Raw genomic sequence first — 22,556 nt, 5'->3', positions numbered from 1 at the left:
ATGTAAACTGAGGAGCAGAGAGCGAAAATTGAAATCGATTCCTATGACAGATTTTCTAATTTACAAGTGCGCCTTCTTCTTCCTAGTTGCCCTCGTCAGAGGCGAGATTGACCAAGCCTCCCCTTGGGTCTGAGTTCCGTGGCAATCGTTTGAGCATTCATGATGCCCTGTTCAAGTGCACCATCAATAGAGGCTCGCCAGCCATGAGCCCAATCACCACTAGCAAAGAAGATATCTCCATGTCTGCTCTGAAGCTCATCCTGATACTTGGACATGTATCCAGGCCTCCACCAGGCCGGACCCCCTTTAGAGTATGGATCGGTACACCAATTGTGGAATATCTGAGCATCATTAACATCTGTGGAATCGGATCAAGATCATCATAGTGACTTACCATTCTCTGAACATTCATCGGGTGGAGCTGTTCAAAGGCTTCGACAGCTGCCTTCGGGTTTTCCTCTGGTACAAATCTTCCTTTCTCATCCTTTCCGAAACCGACAAGATGGACATTCCCATTTGGAAGGACACCATCGCCGTAGCCGTACATAAGAGTACCAGGAAAGCGCATGCCGTTCCAACCCTCGAGCTCAGGGTTGCTTACATCGACGTGTATCTTCGACATCTGGTTAACATGTCCCAGCTCGATGGCTTCGCGGCGAGTCGTCGAGAGTGGGGGTATGAACTGGACATCCTTCAGAACGTTAAGTGGAATGGTGCAAACCACTTTGAGAGCCCTGAACATTTGTCCTGAAAGACCATGGACCTGAATACCATCCGATCGTTGGACGATGGAGCTGACTGGGAACGAGAAGATGTAATCGAGCCCATAGTCAGCGGCTTCCCCGAACATTCGCTTGGCGAGGGCTGTCTGTCCTTGTCTCAACTTGTATCGAAGCCAGATATCCCCGAAGTTCTTGGAGTCGTGCGTCATAAGAGCGTGAGATCGTGCCATGTCCCAAAAGCTGCTGTTTTCCATGTCGCCTCCTGAAATGTGCAAGAGCAACGATACAAGAAGTCCTCTTTCTTCGGCGCTGAGCTGGTCTTTGATTTGCACGTATCGGTCCTGACAAGACATCTGATCCCATTTCTCGATGGTCGATCGATCAACAACGATATTACTGAGCTGTGCGTGAGGCAAAGGGCAGATTGTACGACAATGTTGGCCATCGACATTGACGAAAAGATCCCAGGCTCGAGATGTCATAGCGCCGGCTTCTTCGTGGGATGTTCTTCTCGGCTTCGCACCTAAATAGTCCGATAGGATCAGTTTCAGTGAAGCGGGTGTGATGATTGCAATGGTAAAATACCTGGAACGTTAATGGTATAGTATCCATCCCTTTTATCCGCGATGCCAGTTTCCATGAGATCACGATCCATGTTGTATCTTGTCATCTCTCTGAGCAGGTATCCCATGTGGTGGGTGACCCAGGTGCCTCCCATTTCGTAGAGAAATCCTGTTCGACGATGTCAGCAGAAGCTTTCGATGCACACGTAAGTCTCGTACAACATACCATCTTTTCTTACCGTATAGGTTCGTCCCCCAATACGGTCTCGAGCTTCAAGCAGCAACACGGAGTGGCCTGGCGCTAGTGTGTTAGTATCTGGGACAGCATAAGTCTTGGACAGGTCCAAGATCCTACCTTTGGTTGAAAGATCGCGCGCGGCTGCAAGGCCAGCATATCCTGCGCCAATCACAATGGTGTCATATGAGCGGTTGGGAGCCAATTCCAACCGTCTAGAAGGTTGAATAACTGCATCACTTTCGAGGCCCTTCGAAACCGAGACAGACTTGGGAGTCCATTCGTACCCATCGTTGGTCTTCTTCTCAGGCGCCATGTTGTAAAGATGTTAACTCAACTATGCAACAAATGGTAACATGCCCCAGGTCTAGTGCCTGATCCACAGCAGTTAAGAATGCTGATCCGTTTTGACAGAAGATATCAGACAATTCCATCTTTGGTCCAATGCCGGGTTACTGGAATGCACTCCAGCTATGTCTTGGAGAGCCTGGTCTTTGGTTGCATCAAAGCCACTGTTAGTTTCAGGTTGTGGCCATTCAGCGACTTTTGGAGAAAGTTTGCGGGGTTGTTGGCATTATTTCCTATTTAGGAAATATTTCGTACTCCCTGGACCGGGTCCGAACTCCGGTCCTCCCCGCAGCAGGTGGGAACATCTACCCAACAAGGGTAGGAAATTGGTTGACTTGCCAGAAGAGGCGGAGTTAATCCACTCAAGAGTAATCGGTCGTAAGGTCGCCGATGATAATTGCAGCAGAAATGCATCGTCATCAATACGTTGATTGTAAATAAGAAGAAGCGACAAACTTCATCTTCCCCTGTTATCTTCATCAAACCTTCATATCCAATACTTCACAATACATCAGCCATCCAATTGCTGTTAGTGTGTGATCTCATTACCATTCCCAGATTCAACCATGGTAGACTTTAAGGGATTGAGCCTTGAAGGCAAAGTTGCCATCGTCACCGGAGCTTCTAGGTATGAACTGGCATCGATTTGCTAGTATCATGGCGACGCGCTTTGCTAATTACAAAATAACAATAGAGGGCTTGGTGCAGGTATCGCCGAACTCCTTGGAAAGCGTGGGGCCAATGTGGTCGTCAACTACGTGTCCGAGGGCAGCCGCGAGGGTGCGGAGAAAATTGTGAAGACGATCGAGGCCAACGGTACCAAAGCCGCACTCTGTCAGGCGGATGTCAGCAAGCTTGCCGATATTCCTAAGATCGTTGACAGCGCCTTGAGCATCAGTCCCACCGGCAAGATTGATATTCTCATCCACAAGTACGGCTTCCCCCCGGGACGAACATCACTTGATGCTGACAATCGTACTCCAGCGCCGCGCAAGGCAATGAAGCCAATCTTGTGGACACCACACCCGAATTTTATGAGAGGCATTTCGATACAAATGTGAAAGGCCCGATCTTTCTAACCAAGGCCGTCGAGCCACACCTCCCAAAGGGTGGACGTATCGTTTTCATCTCGTCTGCAGGCGCTCGCCTGGGTGTCGCAGGACAAACGGTATACGCCGCCACCAAAGCGGCCAATGAAGCCCTTACTCGGACTTGGGCGAAGGAACTGGGGCAATCTCATGGGATCACAGTCAACAGTGTCAACCCAGGTCCGATCGCAACAGGTGAGTCACTGCACAAATACACGTTTCCTGTATGTGTACGGGGATTCTCGCTAATGCTAAGCCAAACATCTAGACCAATGGTTCCAGAGTGATGAGCAATTTCTGAAGGATATGCAGCCATTGATTGAGTCTACTCCGGCGGCTGCTCGGGTTGGCGAGGTTGATGACATTGCTCCTTTGGTAGCGTTCCTGTGCTCTGACGACGCTCGTTGGACCACCGGCTCTACCTTGTCGGCAAATGGAGGATTGTACAACTAGAACAAGTAGAACAAGGATCTGTTTATGACGTATGACGTTTGGACACGTATCTAGCATCCCATTTAGTAAAATAAATCATGGTTCCAGATCCAGCCGCAAGAATTCTCGCATCAATAGATGGTGCACATGGGAATTTTGTGCTAAGAAGATGCCCTGGCGCTTGTAAGATAGGGTGATAGTGAGATGGGACGCAGATCCCGGCCTCCGGACTGAAGCGGAATATATGACCCGCAGAGCGGAAGAGGGCCCGGCACCGGAGTCTGCCCACCAGTCTCCAATTACCCCGCGTTATTTCGTATTTTTGATGGGTCGGACAGGCTTAGACCCCGATAAGACATCGCAGATGCCCCAACGCGGCAACTGTCGCCTATTTGGAACAGAATCTGGGGCCTTTGAACTCTCCAAACTCGACGCTCACATTGCCTGCTTATGTTCTTCACATCGACCGTTTCACCACTGTAATATTTCCGAATATGCCGCAATCAGCAACGAAGCCGTCACGAGGATTCAGATTCGTTGGGGGGCCCAGCCGTAAACGCAAGCCGAACTCTACCCCTTACCGTCATAACCGAGCTCGTCGCAATTTGAACGACCATTCTCGAGATCATCCAGAATTCCCGGGTGTCACGAATGGCGATCTGCATTCTGCGGCTAATTTGAATGCCCAGGCAGAGGGGCTGTCGCAGGATTGCATTACTGTAAGACCGGAGGATGAATCTGGATCTCGGACGCCACAGCCCATGAATATGAACGAAGGAGCGTCTTCAGAGCCATCAGGGCTTTCTGGTACCACACTACCTCCAACTACGCCTTCGTCATCGCAGATGCCTGGAATAGACGCGACCTTACCCATGCAAGCCCTGCCTGTGTCGAATGTTGATCCTTTCTGGGGAGCCAACGGGCAGTTCACGGGCTACGAATTCGACTCCATGGAATTTTCCTCACTGTTGACACCATTCCTGGAGACCCTAGATGGCCTTGCTGGAGTCGATGACTTTTCCTCCTGTAGTCCGTCGGGCACTGATGCCTCCGAGAATCTCGAATCACAGAGAGACGACCAAATGCAAGGTATCTCAAGCCAAGTTGACCCCGCTATGATCTCGGTGCACCGAGCATCAAGGACCATCGAATCGCCGAAGGTCCCATCACCGAACGAGGTGACTAGCACACTCGATGACCTTCTGCTTCAGTGTATTTATACCTATCACGATTAATGCTACATAGCTAACTAACCAATTAGACGACCAAGAGTTCTGCGTACTCCCATTGACATCTGATTTTGACGCCAACCCTTTCAGATGCGGGTCCTTGAAGTGGAAGAAATCCGATATACTCCTCCACTCGATTCTCGCATTATCCTATCGACATATCAATCGGGTCACAGGGAAGTGTGGAAGAGAAGCTAGCCAGCACAAAACGACTGCTTTAAAAATGCTTGAAGAGATCTTCTTGAAGCGGTCCTCATTCTATTCACTCTCAACGTACGTTTTGCCGAATAGGGTGCTTCTCAAATCATCAACTGACCGCCAAAAGTGCTCTTTATCTGCGTATGGCTCGTGGACGTCGCAGCTTCACGCTGCACATCGGGTTCTCACAACATTTGATAAGTCCGGAGGAAAACGAACGCCTAGAGTAGAGGCTCAGATTTCCATGCTCATTTGGTAAATCATGATCTCTGTTACAACGTGTGAGCAGGTGCTAATACTTACCTCAGGTGGGACGTGACTTTAGCTCTGACAAAACGAAAGGGCTGCGTTCTGCCTCACACATATCACTCCAATCTTCATTATCAGACTCCCGATAATGAAAAGGCATTCTACAACGTGTCTGGTTGTCCAGAAGAGTTATTTGGATATATGACACGTTTAGCAATGTACGCAAGAGAGTTTGAGCTCGCCACCACGATGACATGCGTCACCTTTGATACAGGTCCTGTCCTGTCGGTGGAGCAAGCTATCAAAGACTGGAGGGCACCTGCATATTCGGACTGCGTTGATATCGAAACCTTGGAGAACGAAGGGTCCCAGAATGTGGATCAGCAGGAGATTGAAGAAGCATTGAACTACAAGCAAGATCTACACCACTGCGCCGAAGCTTGGAGATATGCTCTGCTTCTTTACATTGAGAGAGTATTCAAATGGGACAGGAAGTCTACTTCCCTTCCAGTTTTGGGTTTGCTGGCCCGAAAAGCTCTCAATCATGTCAGCTCGTGCCGGCGAGGCACCATGCTGCAAAAGCAGCTCCTGCTCCCAACCTTCTTGGCAGGGTGCGAAACAACGAATTCGGAGCTGAGAGAACAGGCGAAGCAGTATTGCGAGTGGTGGAATGATAAGACAAGGTATGACATGTTCTTGACAGCTGCCGCTCTGCTCGAGGAAGTATGGGCAAAATACGGATCCGGAAGTTGGTGGGGGTCTATCATGGACGAGAAGTGTCAGCCAGGGGCACATGGATACACGCAAAATCAGTATCTGCTAGGATGAGGCGCAATATTATGGGCTACCTCAAGGCGTTTACTTATGGATTGTTCAGATTACAACGGTGGGTTTAGGAATACAGGCGTCTTTCGGTTGGGGTTGCTTGATATCTGTCTCTGGATATTCATTCAGAATAGTTCTGAGTTATTGCTAGGACAAATCCACTTCAAACTACGTCAAACTCGATAGTACCCCAGCCTTCGAAGTTGCAAGACCAATGACCCGGCTCCTCCATCGGAACTGCTTGTAGACAGCTACCAGGCAAAATGACTTGGCCTGGGCTGAACTCCACGTCATATTTAGAAAGCTTATTGACTAGCCAGGCAACAGCTGAGACGGGATTACCGAGTACGTTCCGGGTGTTGCCAACCATAACCTCTCGGTCATTGAAACGAAGAATCCCTCGAGTGTTGCTCAAAGTGAGGTCGGTAAGCCGCCGGGGGGTGCCACCAAGAATCACAGCTCCAGTGGAGCCATTATCTGCTAGAGTATCCGCCAAGCCGATGGCCCAGTTTTTCACCCTCGAGTCAATGATTTCGATGGCGGGTATGGCGTAGTCTATGGCGTTGATGACATCGGCCACGGTAACATTCGGCCCCTTCAGATGACCCTTCAGCACAAAGGCTGGTTCGAGCTCCACAAATGGCTTGATGTAATCCTTCCGCGGTAATGTTGTGCCTTCGTAGATGAATGTGCTCGCGAGAAGAAAACCATAGTCTGGCTGATCGAGTCCGAAAGCATCTTGCATGACTTTCGCAATGTTCCCTAGCTTGTACCCCACAAGACGGTCGCCGTACTTGCTGACCGCATTCTTGACGGTTACCCTTTGGACTTCAAAGGCGCTGTCAGGATCGAGACTTTCCCAGGTCTTGGCAGGCGGGTCGATGGGCTCTCGGCTTATACGAGCAGCTCTAAGAGCTTCTGAAATTTGTTCAAGTTCGGATTCTTGCATTACTGTATTGGCGAAAGAGTAGAGGCTTAGTGGAAGAGGCCGCGATCAAAAGTCAAGTGCATAGGATAGTGAAGCGATGCTTAATGAGAGAGGCGCTTTGATGCTTTCTATTATCTCATGGTATTGAGAGTAACAATGTCCTCAAGCTATATAAGTCTCATAAACATTTGCACATGGACAAGTTCCAAGAATTCTTCTGCCCGCCCAGTATCTTTTCTGATAAGCCGACTGAAGACCGATGGTTGATGCCCGGAACGACAGGAGCACCTCGGGATCTACGTTAACCATCGGCGAGGCTCGGACCTTATCTGGAACGCAACATGGCAATCCGAAACTTCAAATAACTGACGAATGAATTCAATTCCGTTGTCATAGTCTTATCTTTTGGTCCGACCCTCCCGTTGAAATTGAACCCCCTGTAGTCGGGCGCCCGATTCTATCGGACCCTAGCTCCCGCTCCCGATCCCTGCAAAAACGCATCCGAGACTCACTACGGAGGCTGGACGGAATCGCTTCGGCTGCATCCAACGTAAAGCATTGCACTTTAAAGCCATAGCCGCCACATACTGAATTCGTTGGTGCTTTTGCCAACTCTGCCTACCAAGAAGTGTGTCATAGTGTCGCCCGTCTTGGCGCCTCTACCCCAGATGATCGTCTCTAGCTGTCCGGTGTCTCGGCTTTTGTGCAGACGTAATGTCAAGCAGCTCATTGGTCCCGAGCCGGAAGGGGCCCTCACTTTCTAGCTTGACATCCTCGTAATAGATCAAGAAATCAGGGCGGAACCTTACTGGATGAACCATGTGATCGACTGCTCAAGCTGTCAGCTGAACCTATCCCATCTCGGGTTAGACCTCAGGGGCCTGTATGCCATCCGACCCTTACGAACCGATGAAGGCGACCGGGACTGTTGCGTAGTTCCTGGATAGGCTAGTCCTGCTGTTTTCAGGGCGTATACGCGACGCCGACGTTGCAATGATAATAACCGGTGATTTGGCCTCTATTTGTATTCTGGGAAGTTTTAAACATCGACCGGTCCGCGAAACTTTCCCATCATCATCGCACTCTCGACCCATCATTATACATACGTCATCTTCTCATTGATATCATTTTCTAGGCACATCATTAGCGTCAGACAACTTTGGAAGCACACATCATGAGCTCAACCGAGTCAAAGCTGTCCGCAAAGATGACTGAGCTGAAAAAGGACAGCGGCGCGAGTGAAGTGGGAAGCGGCGAGATTATCCACAATCCTGAACACCTGCAACGCCATCTCACTCCACGTCAAGTCCAATTCGTGGCAATCGGAGGCTCGATTGGAACCGCTCTTTTCGTTAGCATCGGGTACGGTCTGATGCGTGGCGCAGGCAGCCTGTTGGTAGCGTTTGCTTTGCAAGCCTGCGTAATTGCCCAAGTCAACAACTCGTTGGCGGAGATGACTGTCTTCATGCCAATCAGTGCATCTTTTATCCACCACGCCAGGACCTGGGTTGACGATGCCTGGGGCTTTATGGTCGGCTGGAATTTCTTTCTCTTTGAGGCGCTGCTCATCCCGTTTGAGATTACGGCTTTGGATATGGTCCTGACGTTTTGGCGAGACGATATTCCTTCCGCTGCAGTCATCACGACGTGCATCGTCCTCTACGCGTAGGGCTCCAATGTTCATGGCTTATCTCTGTGAAGCTGACAATAAGCCCTCCAGGGCATGCAACGTGCTCGTTGTTAAGTATTTTGGCGAGACAGAGTTCTGGTTGGCTGGAGGCAAGCTCCTGCTCATTTGCATACTCTTCTTTTTCACCTTCATCACAATGGTGGGAGGCAACCCGCAACATGACGCCTACGGTTTCCGTAATTGGTCCAAACCGGTATTGCTCCATTTTATCTTTTTCCGTGTATCACATTCAATGCCGTGATAAGTACTGATCAAACTGCAAGGCTCCTTTCGTTGAGTATATCGACACAGGCAATCTCGGTCGATTCCATGGCTTTCTCGCCGCATTGTGGCAAGCTGCTTTCACAATCGTCGGTCCCGAGTATTTGGCCACTGTGGCTGGTGAAGCCCAAAATCCTCGGAATACCATGAAGTCTGCATTCAAATCCGTTTACTGGCGCTTCGGTATCTTCTTTATTGGCGGCGCACTATGCGTTGGAATTGTCCTGCCAGCTAATGATCCTACTCTGCTCCGGGTGCTGAGCAACGGCGAGACGGGCACCGGCGCCGCTTCGCCGTTTGTCATTGCCATGAAGAACATGAACATTGGTGTTCTCCCACATATCGTTAATGCTCTGCTTCTGACAAGCATCTACTCTGCCGGAAACGCTTACGTCTACTGCTCATCCCGCAGTCTGTATGGCTTGGCCATCAACGGACATGCGCCGAAGTTCTTGACCAAGTGCACCAAGCAAGGTGTTCCTGTCTATTGCCTTTTGGTTTCGGTCGCTTTCGCCTGTCTTTCTTACTTGAAATTGGGGAGCGGTTCCGTTACCGTTTTGACCTGGTAAGCATGCACGATGACTGATTTCACTATCTGGGGTCTCATCTATGATGAGTGTGAAATCACTGCTAATCGGCACTTCAATAGGCTGACGAACCTAATTACTGGTGGAACCTTGGTAACATACGTCGTCATCTGCGTCAACTACCTCTTCTTCTATCGAGCCCTTCAAGCCCAGAACTTCAACAGATCGGATCTCCCGTATGTCGGGTACTTACAACCATATGGCACATGGATCGCCTTGGTGTGGCTCATTGCTGTCGAGCTTTTCTATGGTTACGCCATATTTCTCAAAGGCCGCTGGGACATTGGATCATTTTTCAGCAGCTACACTATGGCCATTCTTGCAGTTCTGCTCTTTGGTGGATGGAAGATCTTCAACCGCACACGGTTCATCAGGCCTGAGCATGCTGATCTAGTCGGAATCCGACCCGCAGTCGATGAGCACGAAGCGTCCATGATTGACAAAGAGGAATTGGGCTTGCGCAGACGCATGGCACAGTTGCTCAATGCTGGCTTTAGATTTCACCGAGATTAGCGACGCTCGGTCTAGATCATCGGTACGCAGGCTTACGTTCAGACGTGCACTTGCAAAGTCGCTCAATGATGGGTTATCAATCTAGCGCTTTGTAAAGGTAGAATCGGCCCGTCAATATCATGCAACTATGCAGTCTATGTGTGTTCTTATGCAAAACTCTAGTATGGTGTCGCCGATTTAGCGGTATGAGACCTCCGCATGTCCAAACGCACACTGTCAGCAGCTCCGTTGACGGCTTCTGCGAGCGAGATAACGACGAAAATCAAAGTTCTAACGGGCCAAGAATTCCAACGCATAGTTCTCGAATTTTGAATCAATGCATAACTGGCCCCGTTTAGGAACAAAGTGTTTGTAGGTTCATCCGGTCGAGCCGGTGTTGTGGGACCCGTCCAACCGGCGTATCCCCGCGCCGGAGGTTGACGATATCCGGGTGTTCGGAGAAATCCCCCGCTATCCTGCGCTTACTTTGTCGCCAGGGCTCGTGGTCCCTGAAAGTGATATGCATGCTGTGTGACGAACTCTCAAGGATGTGTCATGGCGCCGGCAGTTATTTGCGGGGTGTAGCTCTTGAATGCTGCCATCATGACAAGGTTTCTAGCTATCTTCCGCATCCCCTCTTTGAACTTTGAAATATTTCGTAGTAATCCCTATGGTGTCTCACTAAGGAGCGACGGAGGTTCGGGGATGTCAGCACCGACACACCCAACGAGGAAGACGACAGCTGTTGGGCGGCATCCCACAAGTCAGCTCCTGCCAAGATTTCCGGGAGTCCCGACGGCACCGAGAACATTATTCCCGAGCGACTTCGTCAATCTATCCGTATGTCAACAAAAGCACGCGATCAAACACTCGTATTCCAACTGCAAACGCTGCCGCAGCAATTGCGGATCTGGGATCTCGTTTCACGAACGATCGAAGTGGAGTTGTCCATGGATTGCTAAACTGCACTAGGGAAGGATCATCACTGAACCGGTCCCCTGCAGAAGCTCTCGCCGCAAGGTGGCATTGACGCGGCTGCAGAGGCTGTTTGCGTCTGACTGCCACTTGTCCGGGACTGGCCTGATGGCCGTTTGAGCTGGAGATGGTGTCAGAAGTGGCTGGTTCATCGTTCAACCTTAATTCAGCTAATGTGACACGACGCGAGCCTCGGAAGCTCCAAGAAAGCTACGACGACGGCAATTGACCTTTTTGACATTGTCTGAACTTCAGCAAGCAGTGTCCGCGGCCGCATTCGTTCCCTCTCTTGGACCCCGGGAGCCCTCTCGGAAACCGCAAATCTCGCACCCGAGGTTGGCATTAGGTTTCTGCAAGGCGAGCGTCACCAACAGCTGTTCGCCTAAGGCTCATCACAGAGCTGCCCACCTGTGACATGTGCAAGCGCCTAGCATGTCAGACGTCGGTTTCCGTGGTGAACATCGGATACCATTCATACCAGCCGCCAACCTTTCGACGCGCTTCTCTCTCAGCCACCTGTGCGGGGAAGGGTTCAGCTGCGGCAAAGGACGGTCGATCCGCCGTCTTTGGTTAGCTTCAGAGCTCAATAGTGGCGCTGTTTGGCGCATTCGGATCCAGGGGTCTGTGGCGGAATCCTCCTCTCTGAGCTCCTCTCCGCGACCCCCAAGGACCCCCCAACGCCCCCTTCTTTTGCCCTCTGGCACGTCAGAAAACAAGCTACGTGGCAGGGGCCCGAGAGTGCCCAGACTTTAACGCGTTTGTTTCCCTGCCTTTGCCTACCAAAGAGCCGTGCCGACATCCGGGGCTGTGTCTGCGGGGTGGGCCGTGAACCCTGACGCGGTCATCCCGATTGGACCGAGACGAGGATAACGCGCGGACGTTCTGAGTCGAGACTTTCATCAGCCTCTCTCCACAATGGCGGCGGTGTAAAAATATCTCGACGATTGGGTAATCTGTAGCATCACAAGCTTCGGATCGACCCATTCTTGGAGGCTCAACACTAGCTTAGAATTTATTTAAGGGATACAGCTTCCCCGCATATCGTTATGCTTTCTTATCACTCAGATCTTCGGACTTTGATACCAATAAACAAACACAGTCTTTTCATTCCTCACAAGTAAAACATCATGAGCTACTACGGCAACAACAACCAGGGCGGCGGTTACGGCCACCAGGGTGGAGGCTACGGCGGTCCCGGCGGCCCCCAGGGCGGCTACGGGGGTCACAACCAAGGCCCCGGCGGTGAAGCCAACTCTTACTACAACGAGCAACAAGGCCAGCAACATCAGCAACAAGGGTTCGGATATGGCCAGGGCCCCAACCACCAGCAGAACAACTTCTCTTCCCCTCCTCCTTACCAGAACCAGGGAGGCTACAACGAGCACAACCGCAACGACGGACCTGGAGGCTACGGCGGCCCAGGCGGCCAGCAGGGCGAGGACGGTGAGCGTGGTCTCACCGGTGCCCTCGCCGGAGGTGCTGCCGGTGCCTTCGGTGGCCACAAGGTCGGTGGCAACTTCGGCCACAGCAAGACCAGCACCTTCATCGGTGCAGTAGCTGGTGCCTTTGCCGGTCACAAGCTCCAGGACGGCGTCTCTGACTGGAAGCACGAGCGTGACGACAAGAAGGAGGAGGAGAAGCGCAGAGAGGAGGAGGAGAAGCGTAGACACGAGGAGGAGGAGAGACGCAGGAGAGAGGACCACCACCGCCCCGAGGAGCACCACCACCACCACGAGCGCCGTGGCTCTGGTGACCGCCCCCGCGGCGGTAACTTCGCCGGCGGCTTCACCGGGTCTTCCCGCGACATCCGCATCGATGCTCACGGTGACTACAACCTCCGTGCGTCCTGCAAGCGCCGCGACGGCGGATGGCAAGAGAGCTGCATCAGCCTGAACCGCTACCTGGAGAACGACCAAGGTAGCTTCCGCTGGACTTCCGGCGGCGGTGGCGGCGGTGGCGAGCAGAACTACACCGTCCAGCAGGGAGACACTCTTCGCAATATTGGCGACCGCTTCGGCGCCAGCTGGGAGGAGATCGCGCGACACAACAACATTGCCAACCCTGACCAGATCTGGCCCGGCCAGAACCTCCGCATTCCGGGACGCGGCGGCGGTGGCGGCGGCGGCAACTTCGGTGCCTCGGCCCGGGATGTCCGCCTCGTCGACGGCGGACAGCGCCTGGAGGCGGAGCTGTCCCGTCACGGACAGTGGGTCCGCGCCTCAATTAACCTGGATGAGAAGATTGGAAACAACGACGGCACCCTGCATTACGTCTAAGGGTGGTCGAACTATCACGGCCGTAAATAAAAAAGCGATGTTGAACCGGTTTGATTTTAGCGACACCGGAATACTAGATGATAAGGGTTGAACTATTGGATAGTCTCAATGCAAATGACTTTTGATCATTACTATGCAACTATGATACTTCAGGCCTCTGACTGAATTCGCCGATATCTATTCTTGAATAATGTTACAAGTTGGGTGAAATACCTCCCGTGACGATCATTTTTATCGTCAAATAATCCTCCACCCCGTATTTGCTGCCTTCACGCCCCATGCCGGAATGCTTCACGCCTCCGAATCTGGGAAATCGTCAGTTTTCACTCTGCATATACTCATCCGGCCGGTGTGGGTCACTTACGGAGCGGAAGCATCGGAGATGACTCCGGTATTGATGGCAACCATGCCGAACTCTAGCTGTTCCGATACGCGATGCGATCGTCCCAGGTCATTTGTGATGAGGTATGATGCCAATCCGACCTCGGATTTGTTGGCCCTCTGGATAACTTCTCTCTCAGTCTTGAACTTGGTCAACGCCGCCACGGGACCGAATGTCTCCTCTTGTGTGACCTTCATGGAGTCATCGACGTCTCCCAGGATCGTCAACTCATGGAAGTTGTTACCCACAGAAGAAAGTCGCTTTCCTCCAATGAGTACCTTTGCATTTTTGCTGACGGCATCCTTGATGTGCTCCTCAACCTTCGACACGCCGTTTGTGAGGGGTCCGTGAGTGACCGATGCATCCGTGCCGTGGCCGACCTTGAACTTGCTGACTTCTTCAACTAGTCTTTGAGCAAACCTATCATAGATGCCTTCCTGGACGAATATTCGGTTTGCGCAAACGCAGGTCTGACCAGTGACCTTGAATTTAGAGACGAGAACGCTGGAGATGGCAACATCAAGATCGGCGTCATCGAAAACGATGAAAGGTGCATTACCACCCAGCTCTAAGCTCAGCTTCTTCAGAGTGTCGCTTGATTGCTTCATCAACAACTTGCCAACTCGAGTGGACCCGGTAAAAGAAATCTTCTTCACGGTATCTGACTGACATAGAGCAAGGCCGAGTTGAGGTGTGTTCTCCAAAGCCGTAACGACATTAAGAACACCGGGAGGAACACCGGCGCGTTCGGCCAGGACCGCGAGGGCGTTGGAAGAAAACGGCGTGAGACCATCTGACTTCATTACAATCGTGCATCCGGCTGCAAGAGCGGCAGCGACCTTTCGAGCACCCATGGCGAGAGGGAAGTTCCAGGGTACAATCAACCCACATACACCGACAGGCTCCTTGATAACGCGGGTCCTGTAACTCGGGTTGCTGTGAGGAATGATATCGCCGTAAATCCGGGAAGCTTCTTCGCTGAACCACTCGAAGAAGCTGGCTGCGAATAGCGACTCGCCCTCAGCATCACCCTTTGCCTTGCCATTCTCGGCGGTGTTGATCTTCCCGAGATCTTCCTTGTTCTCAATTAGAAGCTCAAAGATACGCTTGATGATGCGACCGCGCTGTCGGCCTGACGTTGCCCTCCAGGCCGGAAAGGCCCTGGCAGCGGCCTCGATGGCCTTGTTCAGGTCATCCGTGTTGGACTCGGGGCATGTCCCGATAAGCTCTTCTGTTGCCGGATTGGTGACTTGAAAGGTCTTGTTTGTTGTTGATGAGACCCATTGTCCGTTGATGTAGGACTTCTCGACAAAGAGGCTGGGGTCCTTCAGAGAAGACGTCAGGGAGGGTGACATTGTGTGGGAAATGAGATGAGATGAGACGAAGACAATAGGGCAATGAAGATTTGACGCCTGGTATAGAAGGAATAATGAGTCTGTTTCGGTATCTCACTGGCAATACTTGTTGAGGCTTGTTTTATGCCTGTCTATCTAGGAGAGACGTGCATCGTCATACTTACAAGATGGTGTCCGACCCTTGCTGCGCTACCCGAAAGTGGTAAACCAAATGAGATCCGATTACTCCGCACACCTGAGCGGGGTTCGGGGTCGGGAGGGGCATGCAGGTCTCGGCTTTGGTGGGGTGAGCGCGACCAGGATCGGAACCCGATTGTGCTGCATAACACGAAGCCGAAGCCAAGAAAGCGGCTAACTCTCCGCATGGAGCTCCTTATCGAAACGATCACAAGGCTGGAATGAAGAGCATGTGAGCCACAAGCTCCTAGCCAATGACTATCTCATGACTATCTTTTGAGTTGATGCCCGACATGAATCATACTTGCGAAACCATCTCGGGTCGGGGAGCAAGAAACCGGTCAAGGAGCCAATCATGGCAATCTCCGGACCTCATTCTTTCTAGGTTTGGGGGTTTCGCAAGAGAGCAACACGGCCTGGGCTCCGTGTTGCCGTCCTGGTGACCTGCCTATATCATCTATAACAATGAAGCTGTCGTGGAAGTGATCTTGATGAGCAGATCAAAAACTCAAGAAGGCGGAAACTCAGAAGCAACCTTGACACTCAAGATTACTCCCAGTTATCACGCTCTACGAAAAATATCATATTTTCAGTCATGGCCGAAGTCGTCTCCGCCACTCCATCTCCCTTGGCCAAATTGAGCTTCAAGCCTATCATCAAGGATGAGCTGAAGCCAACATCTTCTGGGAGGCCCACCGTCACTTTCAACCCAGACCAGCACCTTGCCTTCGTCGAAGATCCTAAGAAGCTTACTCTCAAGGATGTTTCTCTTCCGGAGGATATCGGCATCTCCCCTGTTGCCTGTTCAGAGCCATTCCCCCTGTTCACTGAGGAGGCCATCCAAACGATGAGGCAGGAGATCTTCACGACGGAAGTGTGGGAGAACTGCTTGCACAGCACTTCCTTCGCTCCTTGTCAACTGCGAGGTCATTGTCCAAAGTAGGAAACCCACTTTCGCGTCACGTCCTTGACTAATTCATCTTATAGATACGCACCATTCATGGACCAAGCTTGGAACAACCCGAAGACTCTTGAAGTTATCTCCGAGGTCGCCGGAGTTGACCTGATCCCGAACATCCAGTACGAAATCGGCAACATCAACATATCCATCCAGAAAGCTGCCAGTGACGAGGACAAAGCTGCTGCGAAGAACCGGGACAACACTTCGGTCACCAAATGGCACTACGATGCCTTCCCATTCGTGTGCGTTGTGATGATGAGCGATGCTACCAACATGCTCGGAGGCGAGACCGCTCTCAAGACCGGTACAGGGGAGGTCCTCAAAGTCAGAGGGCCTCAGATGGTAAGCAAGACATCACAGTGCCCAAGTGTTTCTCTGCTGATGCCTCTTAAGGGCTACGCTGTCATTCTTCAGGGGAGATATGTCGAACATCAAGCCCTGGCAGCTACTGGAGGCGCCGAGCGCATCACGATGATAACTTCATTCCGACCACGTGACCCTTGCGTGAAGGATGACTCTGTTCTCACCTCAATCAGACCCATCTCGGAGCTGTCTGAGCTCTACTACCAATGGGCCAAGTACAGGACGGAAGTTGTCAGGGCGCGCTTAGATGCCATGTTGAAAAAGCTGGATGAGGACCATGAAGCTGGAAAGCAAACAGACGTTCGAAGCATCAAACAATTCTTGCTGCGGAACGAGGAGTACTTCGCAATTACTAATAAGGAGATTGTGGAGACAAGAGAGCCTCATCGAGCATGGGAAGGATATTAAATGTCAATGGTTGGTCGAACCTTTGGGCCCATATCTTAGTCAGGGTAGTTAAGAGATAGCGTAATGGCTCTGAAATGAATTCGACCATTTGATGTGTGAGTCCGAGATCTTTGCCTCCGATGACACTCTTCATAGGATCAGCACAAGCTGTCATAGCTGAAAGGAAGTTGTCGAAGTTTGGTCTGTCTAGACGCCGTATACAAAGCAGAGACTGGCACCGCTTAGGAAAAAGAAAAAGAAAATACAACTTCCCCAAATACGTAATGAATTCTACATCTAGGCGCAGATTAAGACTCAGAATCAAACCAATTGATCCTATCTATGTCGCCCTGTAACCATTTTGAGCTATTGCTGCTTCTTTTCTCGTCCTATGTTCCTCGAAGTGAACAAGGACTAAACTGTGATATGAAGATCACTCGGCAAAACCCCACTGTAAGAAGTGCTAGCCAACTAATTCTGCTTAGTCGGTGTCCTACTCCCGAAAAGGGTAACACTCTGACCCGTGAGCTTCCCAAGGAAGTAGTTACAGGCAGGGACGGTCGTTGCGATGACAATGACTGCAAAGATTGCACTTGCGACCATTACCAAGCCTACTCGGTACCATTTGAATGGCAGGGGCGGATTAGCAATGGCCAACAACCAAAGCACAGGTAATGACGAGAGTAAGATAAGCTGCCGATCACAGTCAATAACAGCTGGCACATTGTAGACAGTAATGGAGATACTCACGACAGCCAGCGTAAGCGCCGCTACCGATAATCTGTTCGGCTTAGTCCGAGATACTATGTCCCCCAACAGACTATTTCTAGCCTGCGTCGAATTAGTTTTACGGACTGACATAGTCGCGGGCCATTTTTACCTGGCAATCCGCAGAATTACAAAGCCTTCTGAGGCTCTGGAGTGTCCGTTCAGACTCTCTCAAATCTGCGACTGATGAAGCAATGGTTTGCAAGCACCCATTTCTTCGCCGAACCGATTTGCCCTTATTGGAGACATCAAAGGTTTTCTGACCCTGGCTTGTATCAAAGAGGTCCACCTTCTGGATCGTTTCAGACAACGCTTCGGTCAGCCTGTCTAGAACCTTTGTTGATTCTGAACGCCAGACTTCTGAAGACGCTAAGCCATGCGATGTGTGGTAGGATTCTCGGCATATCTGATGAAGATACGTCAGCAGGTCTTGCATGAGCCTCAATTGAGTGACTTACATAGTCTTTGAAAAGAATACTCAGCCTATGCGAGATGCAACTCCACTCTTCCGCCACCTGTCCAAGTCTCAGCTCGAGAATCCTTTTGAAGTATTCCCGCGGCTCCCATGAAAGGTTTTGATCTCCACACAAAGAGCCAATAGACAGAGGGTCGACTGAGTCGCCATTCTGTCTATCATCATCGCGATATAGGAAAACAGAGCTGTCATCTTCATCATCGAAGTATGAATCCGCCAAACATATCGCCGTCCATGCCGTTATGTCCCAGCCAGTTACTACCATAGACATCTGACATTCGTAAAGATAGTCACCCTCGCTCGTTATTCCACACGAATCTTTCGGGCTTGACAAGAATGAAAGATCTATCGATTTCCGAAGAGGTTGGTTGCCTGGGCCAATCCGGTGATCGTGCTTTTGTTTTGGTTGGCGCCTCCAAGCAAAGGACGGAATATGGAACTCAAGGGTGAAGCCTGGTTGGATTGTCCACTATATGCCTGCGTAAGTTCATGGATCGACCGTAAGAGGGTGTAGCTTACGTTGGCCTGATATTCACTCTGGAAAGACAGGTGGTTCTGTATGAACTGTCTAAGAACCGCCTTCTCCGACGAAGAGCTGGTCGCAGCAAGAGCATTGGCTGCCCAGGGATCAAGATTGCTGATGTGTCTACAGAATATCAGCCGTGAGGTCTAGAGTGGTGTGGGAGATGAGTATACATTAGCCGTTTTTCGTTACTGCTAGCATGTTGCCCCTCCTTTTCAGGAAAGCATCGCTGAAAAGTTAGCACCTTCCATGAATTTATCTGGCCAAAGCCACTGGGACGTACCTTCTTTGCCAATTCATTGATCAGCTCTGATGGCGTGACAGATGCTGTAAATGAGGTATTCTTCTGACTCTCGTAATGGTATCTACGAAGCCAGATCGAACGTTTCTGAGGAGTGTATCGGCTGACACCACGATGTGTCACCCCACGACAGAAGTCGCGAAGTTCTCCGAACTTGCAATTGTCCTGTGAATTTTGCCCCCAAAACATACTCCAGGGGTCTTTATCTTCGGCAGACGATAAGAAAACATCAATTGACCTTTGCTTGGAAGAAACAGCGAGGCTGTCTGCTGTTTCGAATCCATTGACTGAACGACCTTTGTTTTCCGGAACGTAGACGGGTAGAATCGTGTCTGAGGAAAGTGTTGGTGACTCTCTAGTCACCAAAGGAAATCCATCGCCCCAGGTTCGAGAGTCTTGGTCGACTAGATCGATTGTTTGTCGCATCAGGCTGGTTGATGAGTTGTGGAAGGTATCCACGAGCGCTAAATTCATACTGAATCCTCGGACTGAAAGATCCCGAAAAGTATCCCAGGCTGGCACGATGTAAGCAATTCCTGTGCCAGGACACCCTCTGACGAGATGTCCACAGAATGCGCCAGATTCTGAATCCAGCACCGCAGCGCCACAGTCTCCTTTGGATACCATTCCCTCTAGTTGTATCAGTTGCAAAGTGCTGAATGATTCGATATCCTTTCTCTTGAACATGGCTGTTCCTGGCATCAGAACTCCTTTTCTGGCTTCGCCATCTTGTCCGACTAATACCACACGTCTTTCTGTTCCCAGGATTGTGGCAACGGATCGAACAGTCAGTTGTCGATGATTGCCTCGGTCACTGAAAACAACTGTGTTGAAAAGGTCCAGTGGTGAAGGATGAGGTATTTCCACCAGAGCGTAGTCAAGCCCGGGGTTGTTGCCTGTACTGGCCTGGATCGAACAGATGCCAATTCTGGCTGAGGTGTCTTGATGAAGTGCATACTGGATTGTTTCTGACTCAACAGGTAATTGGCCTCGGGAGATTCCGAGACCACATGGACTTGGTGTTGTTCGGGTCAACGGCTCGTCAGTGACACCTTGATCCGCTTCTTCGTGGGTTGGGCTCTGCCAGCTAGTTTCTGGAGATCCTTGTAGGGAGAGCATGCTGGACGATGCAATACTAGACTCGGGAGTGGCACTGCCCTGGCGTAAGACTTGGACATCATGAAGATCCTCCTCTTCATCTTCGCTGAAACCATCCATGGAGCACTCATCTTGGCTACCAGAATTTGAAATCTCATCGTCATCCTCAACGTCCATAGCCCAGCCATGTTCCGAAGTTAATTGAAAGGTCTTTTCCCCTTGCTGAAGCACAATTCCTCCTGTCGCCCACAGGCAGAGTTTACCGTCTGGTCCAGATCGGAGCAACTGCCTGCCAACAGTTGGTTGTCTTGAGGCGGAAAATATGCTGTGATGTGAAGGTTCGAACGCCTTCGGCTCCATTTCCCGAGAAGAAGACCAATCACTTCTGTCGCCAGCGAGCGGCACAATACGACGGGGTGCCTCCAAGGGTCTTTGAATCCTATCAAAGCGAAACCCAGCCTCGGTGAATTGCTTAGAAATCTCGTTATCACTGACGTTTGGCTTTTTGAAACTGTTCCGCAACGCATTCCGCACCTCGCGGCCTTCCTCTTTCCCATCACAGCACACCATGATGATCGGCCGAGCCAACACTTCCGATCTCCCCACCATGTAAATATTGATGAATATGTTAGCCCGTTCGACTTTCAAATTATTCATGATTATGTTGTTGATGGTGGGTCGTAGATTGTCGTAGATGTCGCGAGCAGGCCCTTGGGCAAGCCAGGCTTTATTGCCTCTAGGGAAACCTCGCGGGAGACGATCAGCGGGAATTTCACGCCCACAAGACTCTTCGGCGTGCTTCCAAGATGACCTGCTAGACATCTCTAAAATGATATCCACAGTAGAGTGGACATGTATCAACGGAGGAATGACGGGAGGTGACAGTGTACAGCAGCATCGAGCTGGAACTTCGGCGAAAGAGTCATGTAGAAATAAATGTCAAGTGCCGGTGTCTTGGGCATTCCCCATGTTGTGCGATGCTTTGGGCATCAGGGCAAATGATCGACACGAGACAACGCACATTTAAGATGCATTTTTGGACAATGAACCAGTCAAACTGCTGTTTTGCCAAGTGAGGCGAACAGTCTGACTAAGTACCACGTCTGGTGGCCAACAAAACATCCAAAGGCCCAATAAGACGTCGACCAAAAGAACGCCACAGTTGACCTATTGATGCATGGTCAGCAATTACACTTGCATCACCAACTGAAGGGCGAACTGTAGAAACAAAGTTACATTCCCCTGCAAAAAGCAAACATGACATGAAATACTTGAAGCTATGGATGTCTTCATGGTGCGTTTCAGCCCGATCAACAGCACATTGACTTTACCCCCATACAAATTGACAACCCGAGATGCCCCAGTCAATCTAAACCTAGGAACACATATCCCATCCGGAGAAACTTCAAAATGACGGAGCTGACCGATATTCACGCTGAGGAATTGATTCGCAGACTTTGGCACCAGCCAACAATTAATTCTTATGGTCAATACGGAATTCTTGTCAAGAATCCAAGCCACTTCTCCGCCGCTTATACGGACTACTATCAGCGTCAGTGGATCACTATGGCAGGCCAAAATGGCATTCATGTGTGGTTCAAAACTCCACAAGATCTGAACGCATTCATTTCGCACATATCTGCCGCAGAGTCTCTGGCCAAGGAAGATCTGTCATCATACCTCGAAGAGAATTGGGGCACATCGCTGGACAGCGAGCATGGGGGCCATACCCTGAATCTTGCTCTCAGCTTACTGCTCATGGTCAAATTTGGACCGACAATTGGGGAGGTACAGCCGCACATCTTCTTGCAGTGGACATCCGGCTGCCTCAAAGAGTGTCTCCGTCGGCATTTCAATGCAGACCCAATTCTTGACACCCATGAAATTCGACTTTCCCAGAACTTCAACGCTTGGTCTTTGAAAACTATTGGGGCAATCGAAATAGGCTTTACCGATAATCTCGATGACCATTTGTTGTTGGTAGAACGCAGCAAAGGAATGAAGGTTTTGATCTTCCATCACGTCTCTTTTCTAGAGTGCCACACGAGGTTTGACAAATATTTTCTCCTACGGTCCAGATACTGACATCCATATAGCTCAATATTTCCAGACGGCTTTCTAACTGAGACTCTGGAAACACTAAGACTGGTCTTCCCCGCATCTGAATTTGGGGAGGATGGCGGTCACAAAACTCATCGAAGAGCCTGGTTTGAGAATTTGAGGAAGGTCATCGATGGAAACGTGATTGACCTCAGATTAGGCTCGTGTGGTACCCTAAGAGCGGAGCATAGGCGCATTGAGCGATTTAGGTTTTGGCGAGATCGCCTTGTTGTTCTCAAACAGGCTTATGACGAAGCGACACCGAGGACCCTATCACAGTGGTGGTATGATCAACGAAATCAAGTGGTTTGGTGGACGTTTTGGATAGCGGTGCTTGTATTCGGTCTTGCAGTTGTGGTCGGCATTATTCAGTGTGTGCTGGCCGGAATTCAAGCAACACGTCCATAAGAACGCATGTTCTCGACGAGGATCGTAGACTGCATCCCCGTCTTGTTCATTTTCTCTATTCGGGCGGATAGTTGATACGGACGACAGTGATGCGGACGAGAACGAAGAGGACGACGAGGATGACAACGAAAACAATTGTCAACAGCAAGAACAAAGATAA

The 22,556-nt window shown here is 50.6% G+C and overlaps 9 protein-coding genes across 9 annotated transcripts; 6 read left to right on the top strand and 3 right to left on the bottom strand.

Annotated features, from left to right (window-relative positions):
- Positions 1-95: 95 nt before the first annotated feature.
- Positions 96-1,836, bottom strand: GCG54_00005789 (Monoamine oxidase N; the record flags this gene model as incomplete). Its single annotated transcript, XM_045405805.1, has 5 exons — positions 96-341; positions 395-1,245; positions 1,308-1,454; positions 1,512-1,580; positions 1,641-1,836. The coding sequence occupies 5 exons, from the start codon at positions 1,834-1,836 to the stop codon at positions 96-98; spliced, it is 1,509 nt and encodes a 502-aa protein (XP_045264203.1).
- Positions 1,837-2,434: 598 nt separating this feature from the next.
- Positions 2,435-3,409, top strand: GCG54_00005788 (L-xylulose reductase; the record flags this gene model as incomplete). Its single annotated transcript, XM_045405804.1, has 4 exons — positions 2,435-2,496; positions 2,563-2,799; positions 2,853-3,151; positions 3,225-3,409. 4 exons carry the CDS (start codon positions 2,435-2,437, stop codon positions 3,407-3,409), a joined length of 783 nt encoding a protein of 260 aa, XP_045264202.1.
- A 473-nt stretch (positions 3,410-3,882) lies between these two features.
- Positions 3,883-5,892, top strand: GCG54_00005787 (uncharacterized protein; the record flags this gene model as incomplete). Its single annotated transcript, XM_045405803.1, has 3 exons — positions 3,883-4,600; positions 4,650-5,070; positions 5,124-5,892. 3 exons carry the CDS (start codon positions 3,883-3,885, stop codon positions 5,890-5,892), a joined length of 1,908 nt encoding a protein of 635 aa, XP_045264201.1.
- Positions 5,893-6,052: 160 nt separating this feature from the next.
- Positions 6,053-6,838, bottom strand: GCG54_00005786 (2-keto-4-pentenoate hydratase 1; the record flags this gene model as incomplete). The annotated part of the gene is made up of 1 exon (XM_045405802.1): positions 6,053-6,838. The coding sequence occupies one exon, from the start codon at positions 6,836-6,838 to the stop codon at positions 6,053-6,055; it is 786 nt and encodes a 261-aa protein (XP_045264200.1).
- Positions 6,839-7,991: 1,153 nt separating this feature from the next.
- GCG54_00005785 (General amino acid permease AGP2) lies at positions 7,992-9,868 on the top strand (the record flags this gene model as incomplete). Its single annotated transcript, XM_045405801.1, has 4 exons — positions 7,992-8,482; positions 8,538-8,700; positions 8,771-9,333; positions 9,418-9,868. The coding sequence occupies 4 exons, from the start codon at positions 7,992-7,994 to the stop codon at positions 9,866-9,868; spliced, it is 1,668 nt and encodes a 555-aa protein (XP_045264199.1).
- Positions 9,869-11,949: 2,081 nt separating this feature from the next.
- Positions 11,950-13,098, top strand: GCG54_00005784 (uncharacterized protein; the record flags this gene model as incomplete). The annotated part of the gene is made up of 1 exon (XM_045405800.1): positions 11,950-13,098. One exon carries the CDS (start codon positions 11,950-11,952, stop codon positions 13,096-13,098), a length of 1,149 nt encoding a protein of 382 aa, XP_045264198.1.
- Positions 13,099-13,291: 193 nt separating this feature from the next.
- Positions 13,292-14,835, bottom strand: GCG54_00005783 (Glutarate-semialdehyde dehydrogenase DavD; the record flags this gene model as incomplete). The annotated part of the gene is made up of 2 exons (XM_045405799.1): positions 13,292-13,403; positions 13,463-14,835. The coding sequence occupies 2 exons, from the start codon at positions 14,833-14,835 to the stop codon at positions 13,292-13,294; spliced, it is 1,485 nt and encodes a 494-aa protein (XP_045264197.1).
- A 772-nt stretch (positions 14,836-15,607) lies between these two features.
- On the top strand, positions 15,608-16,744 carry GCG54_00005782 (uncharacterized protein; the record flags this gene model as incomplete). Its single annotated transcript, XM_045405798.1, has 3 exons — positions 15,608-15,951; positions 16,000-16,315; positions 16,367-16,744. 3 exons carry the CDS (start codon positions 15,608-15,610, stop codon positions 16,742-16,744), a joined length of 1,038 nt encoding a protein of 345 aa, XP_045264196.1.
- Positions 16,745-21,298: 4,554 nt separating this feature from the next.
- GCG54_00005781 (uncharacterized protein) lies at positions 21,299-22,556 on the top strand (the record flags this gene model as incomplete). The annotated part of the gene is made up of 2 exons (XM_045405797.1): positions 21,299-21,864; positions 22,484-22,556. 2 exons carry the CDS (start codon positions 21,299-21,301, stop codon positions 22,554-22,556), a joined length of 639 nt encoding a protein of 212 aa, XP_045264195.1.

This window comes from Colletotrichum gloeosporioides (assembly GCF_011800055.1).
Source record: "Colletotrichum gloeosporioides strain Lc1 chromosome Unknown consensus_47, whole genome shotgun sequence".
Lineage (NCBI taxonomy): Eukaryota > Fungi > Ascomycota > Sordariomycetes > Glomerellales > Glomerellaceae > Colletotrichum > Colletotrichum gloeosporioides.
Note: the sequence above shows the minus strand (reverse complement) of the source record. Positions and strands in the feature narration are given on the sequence as shown.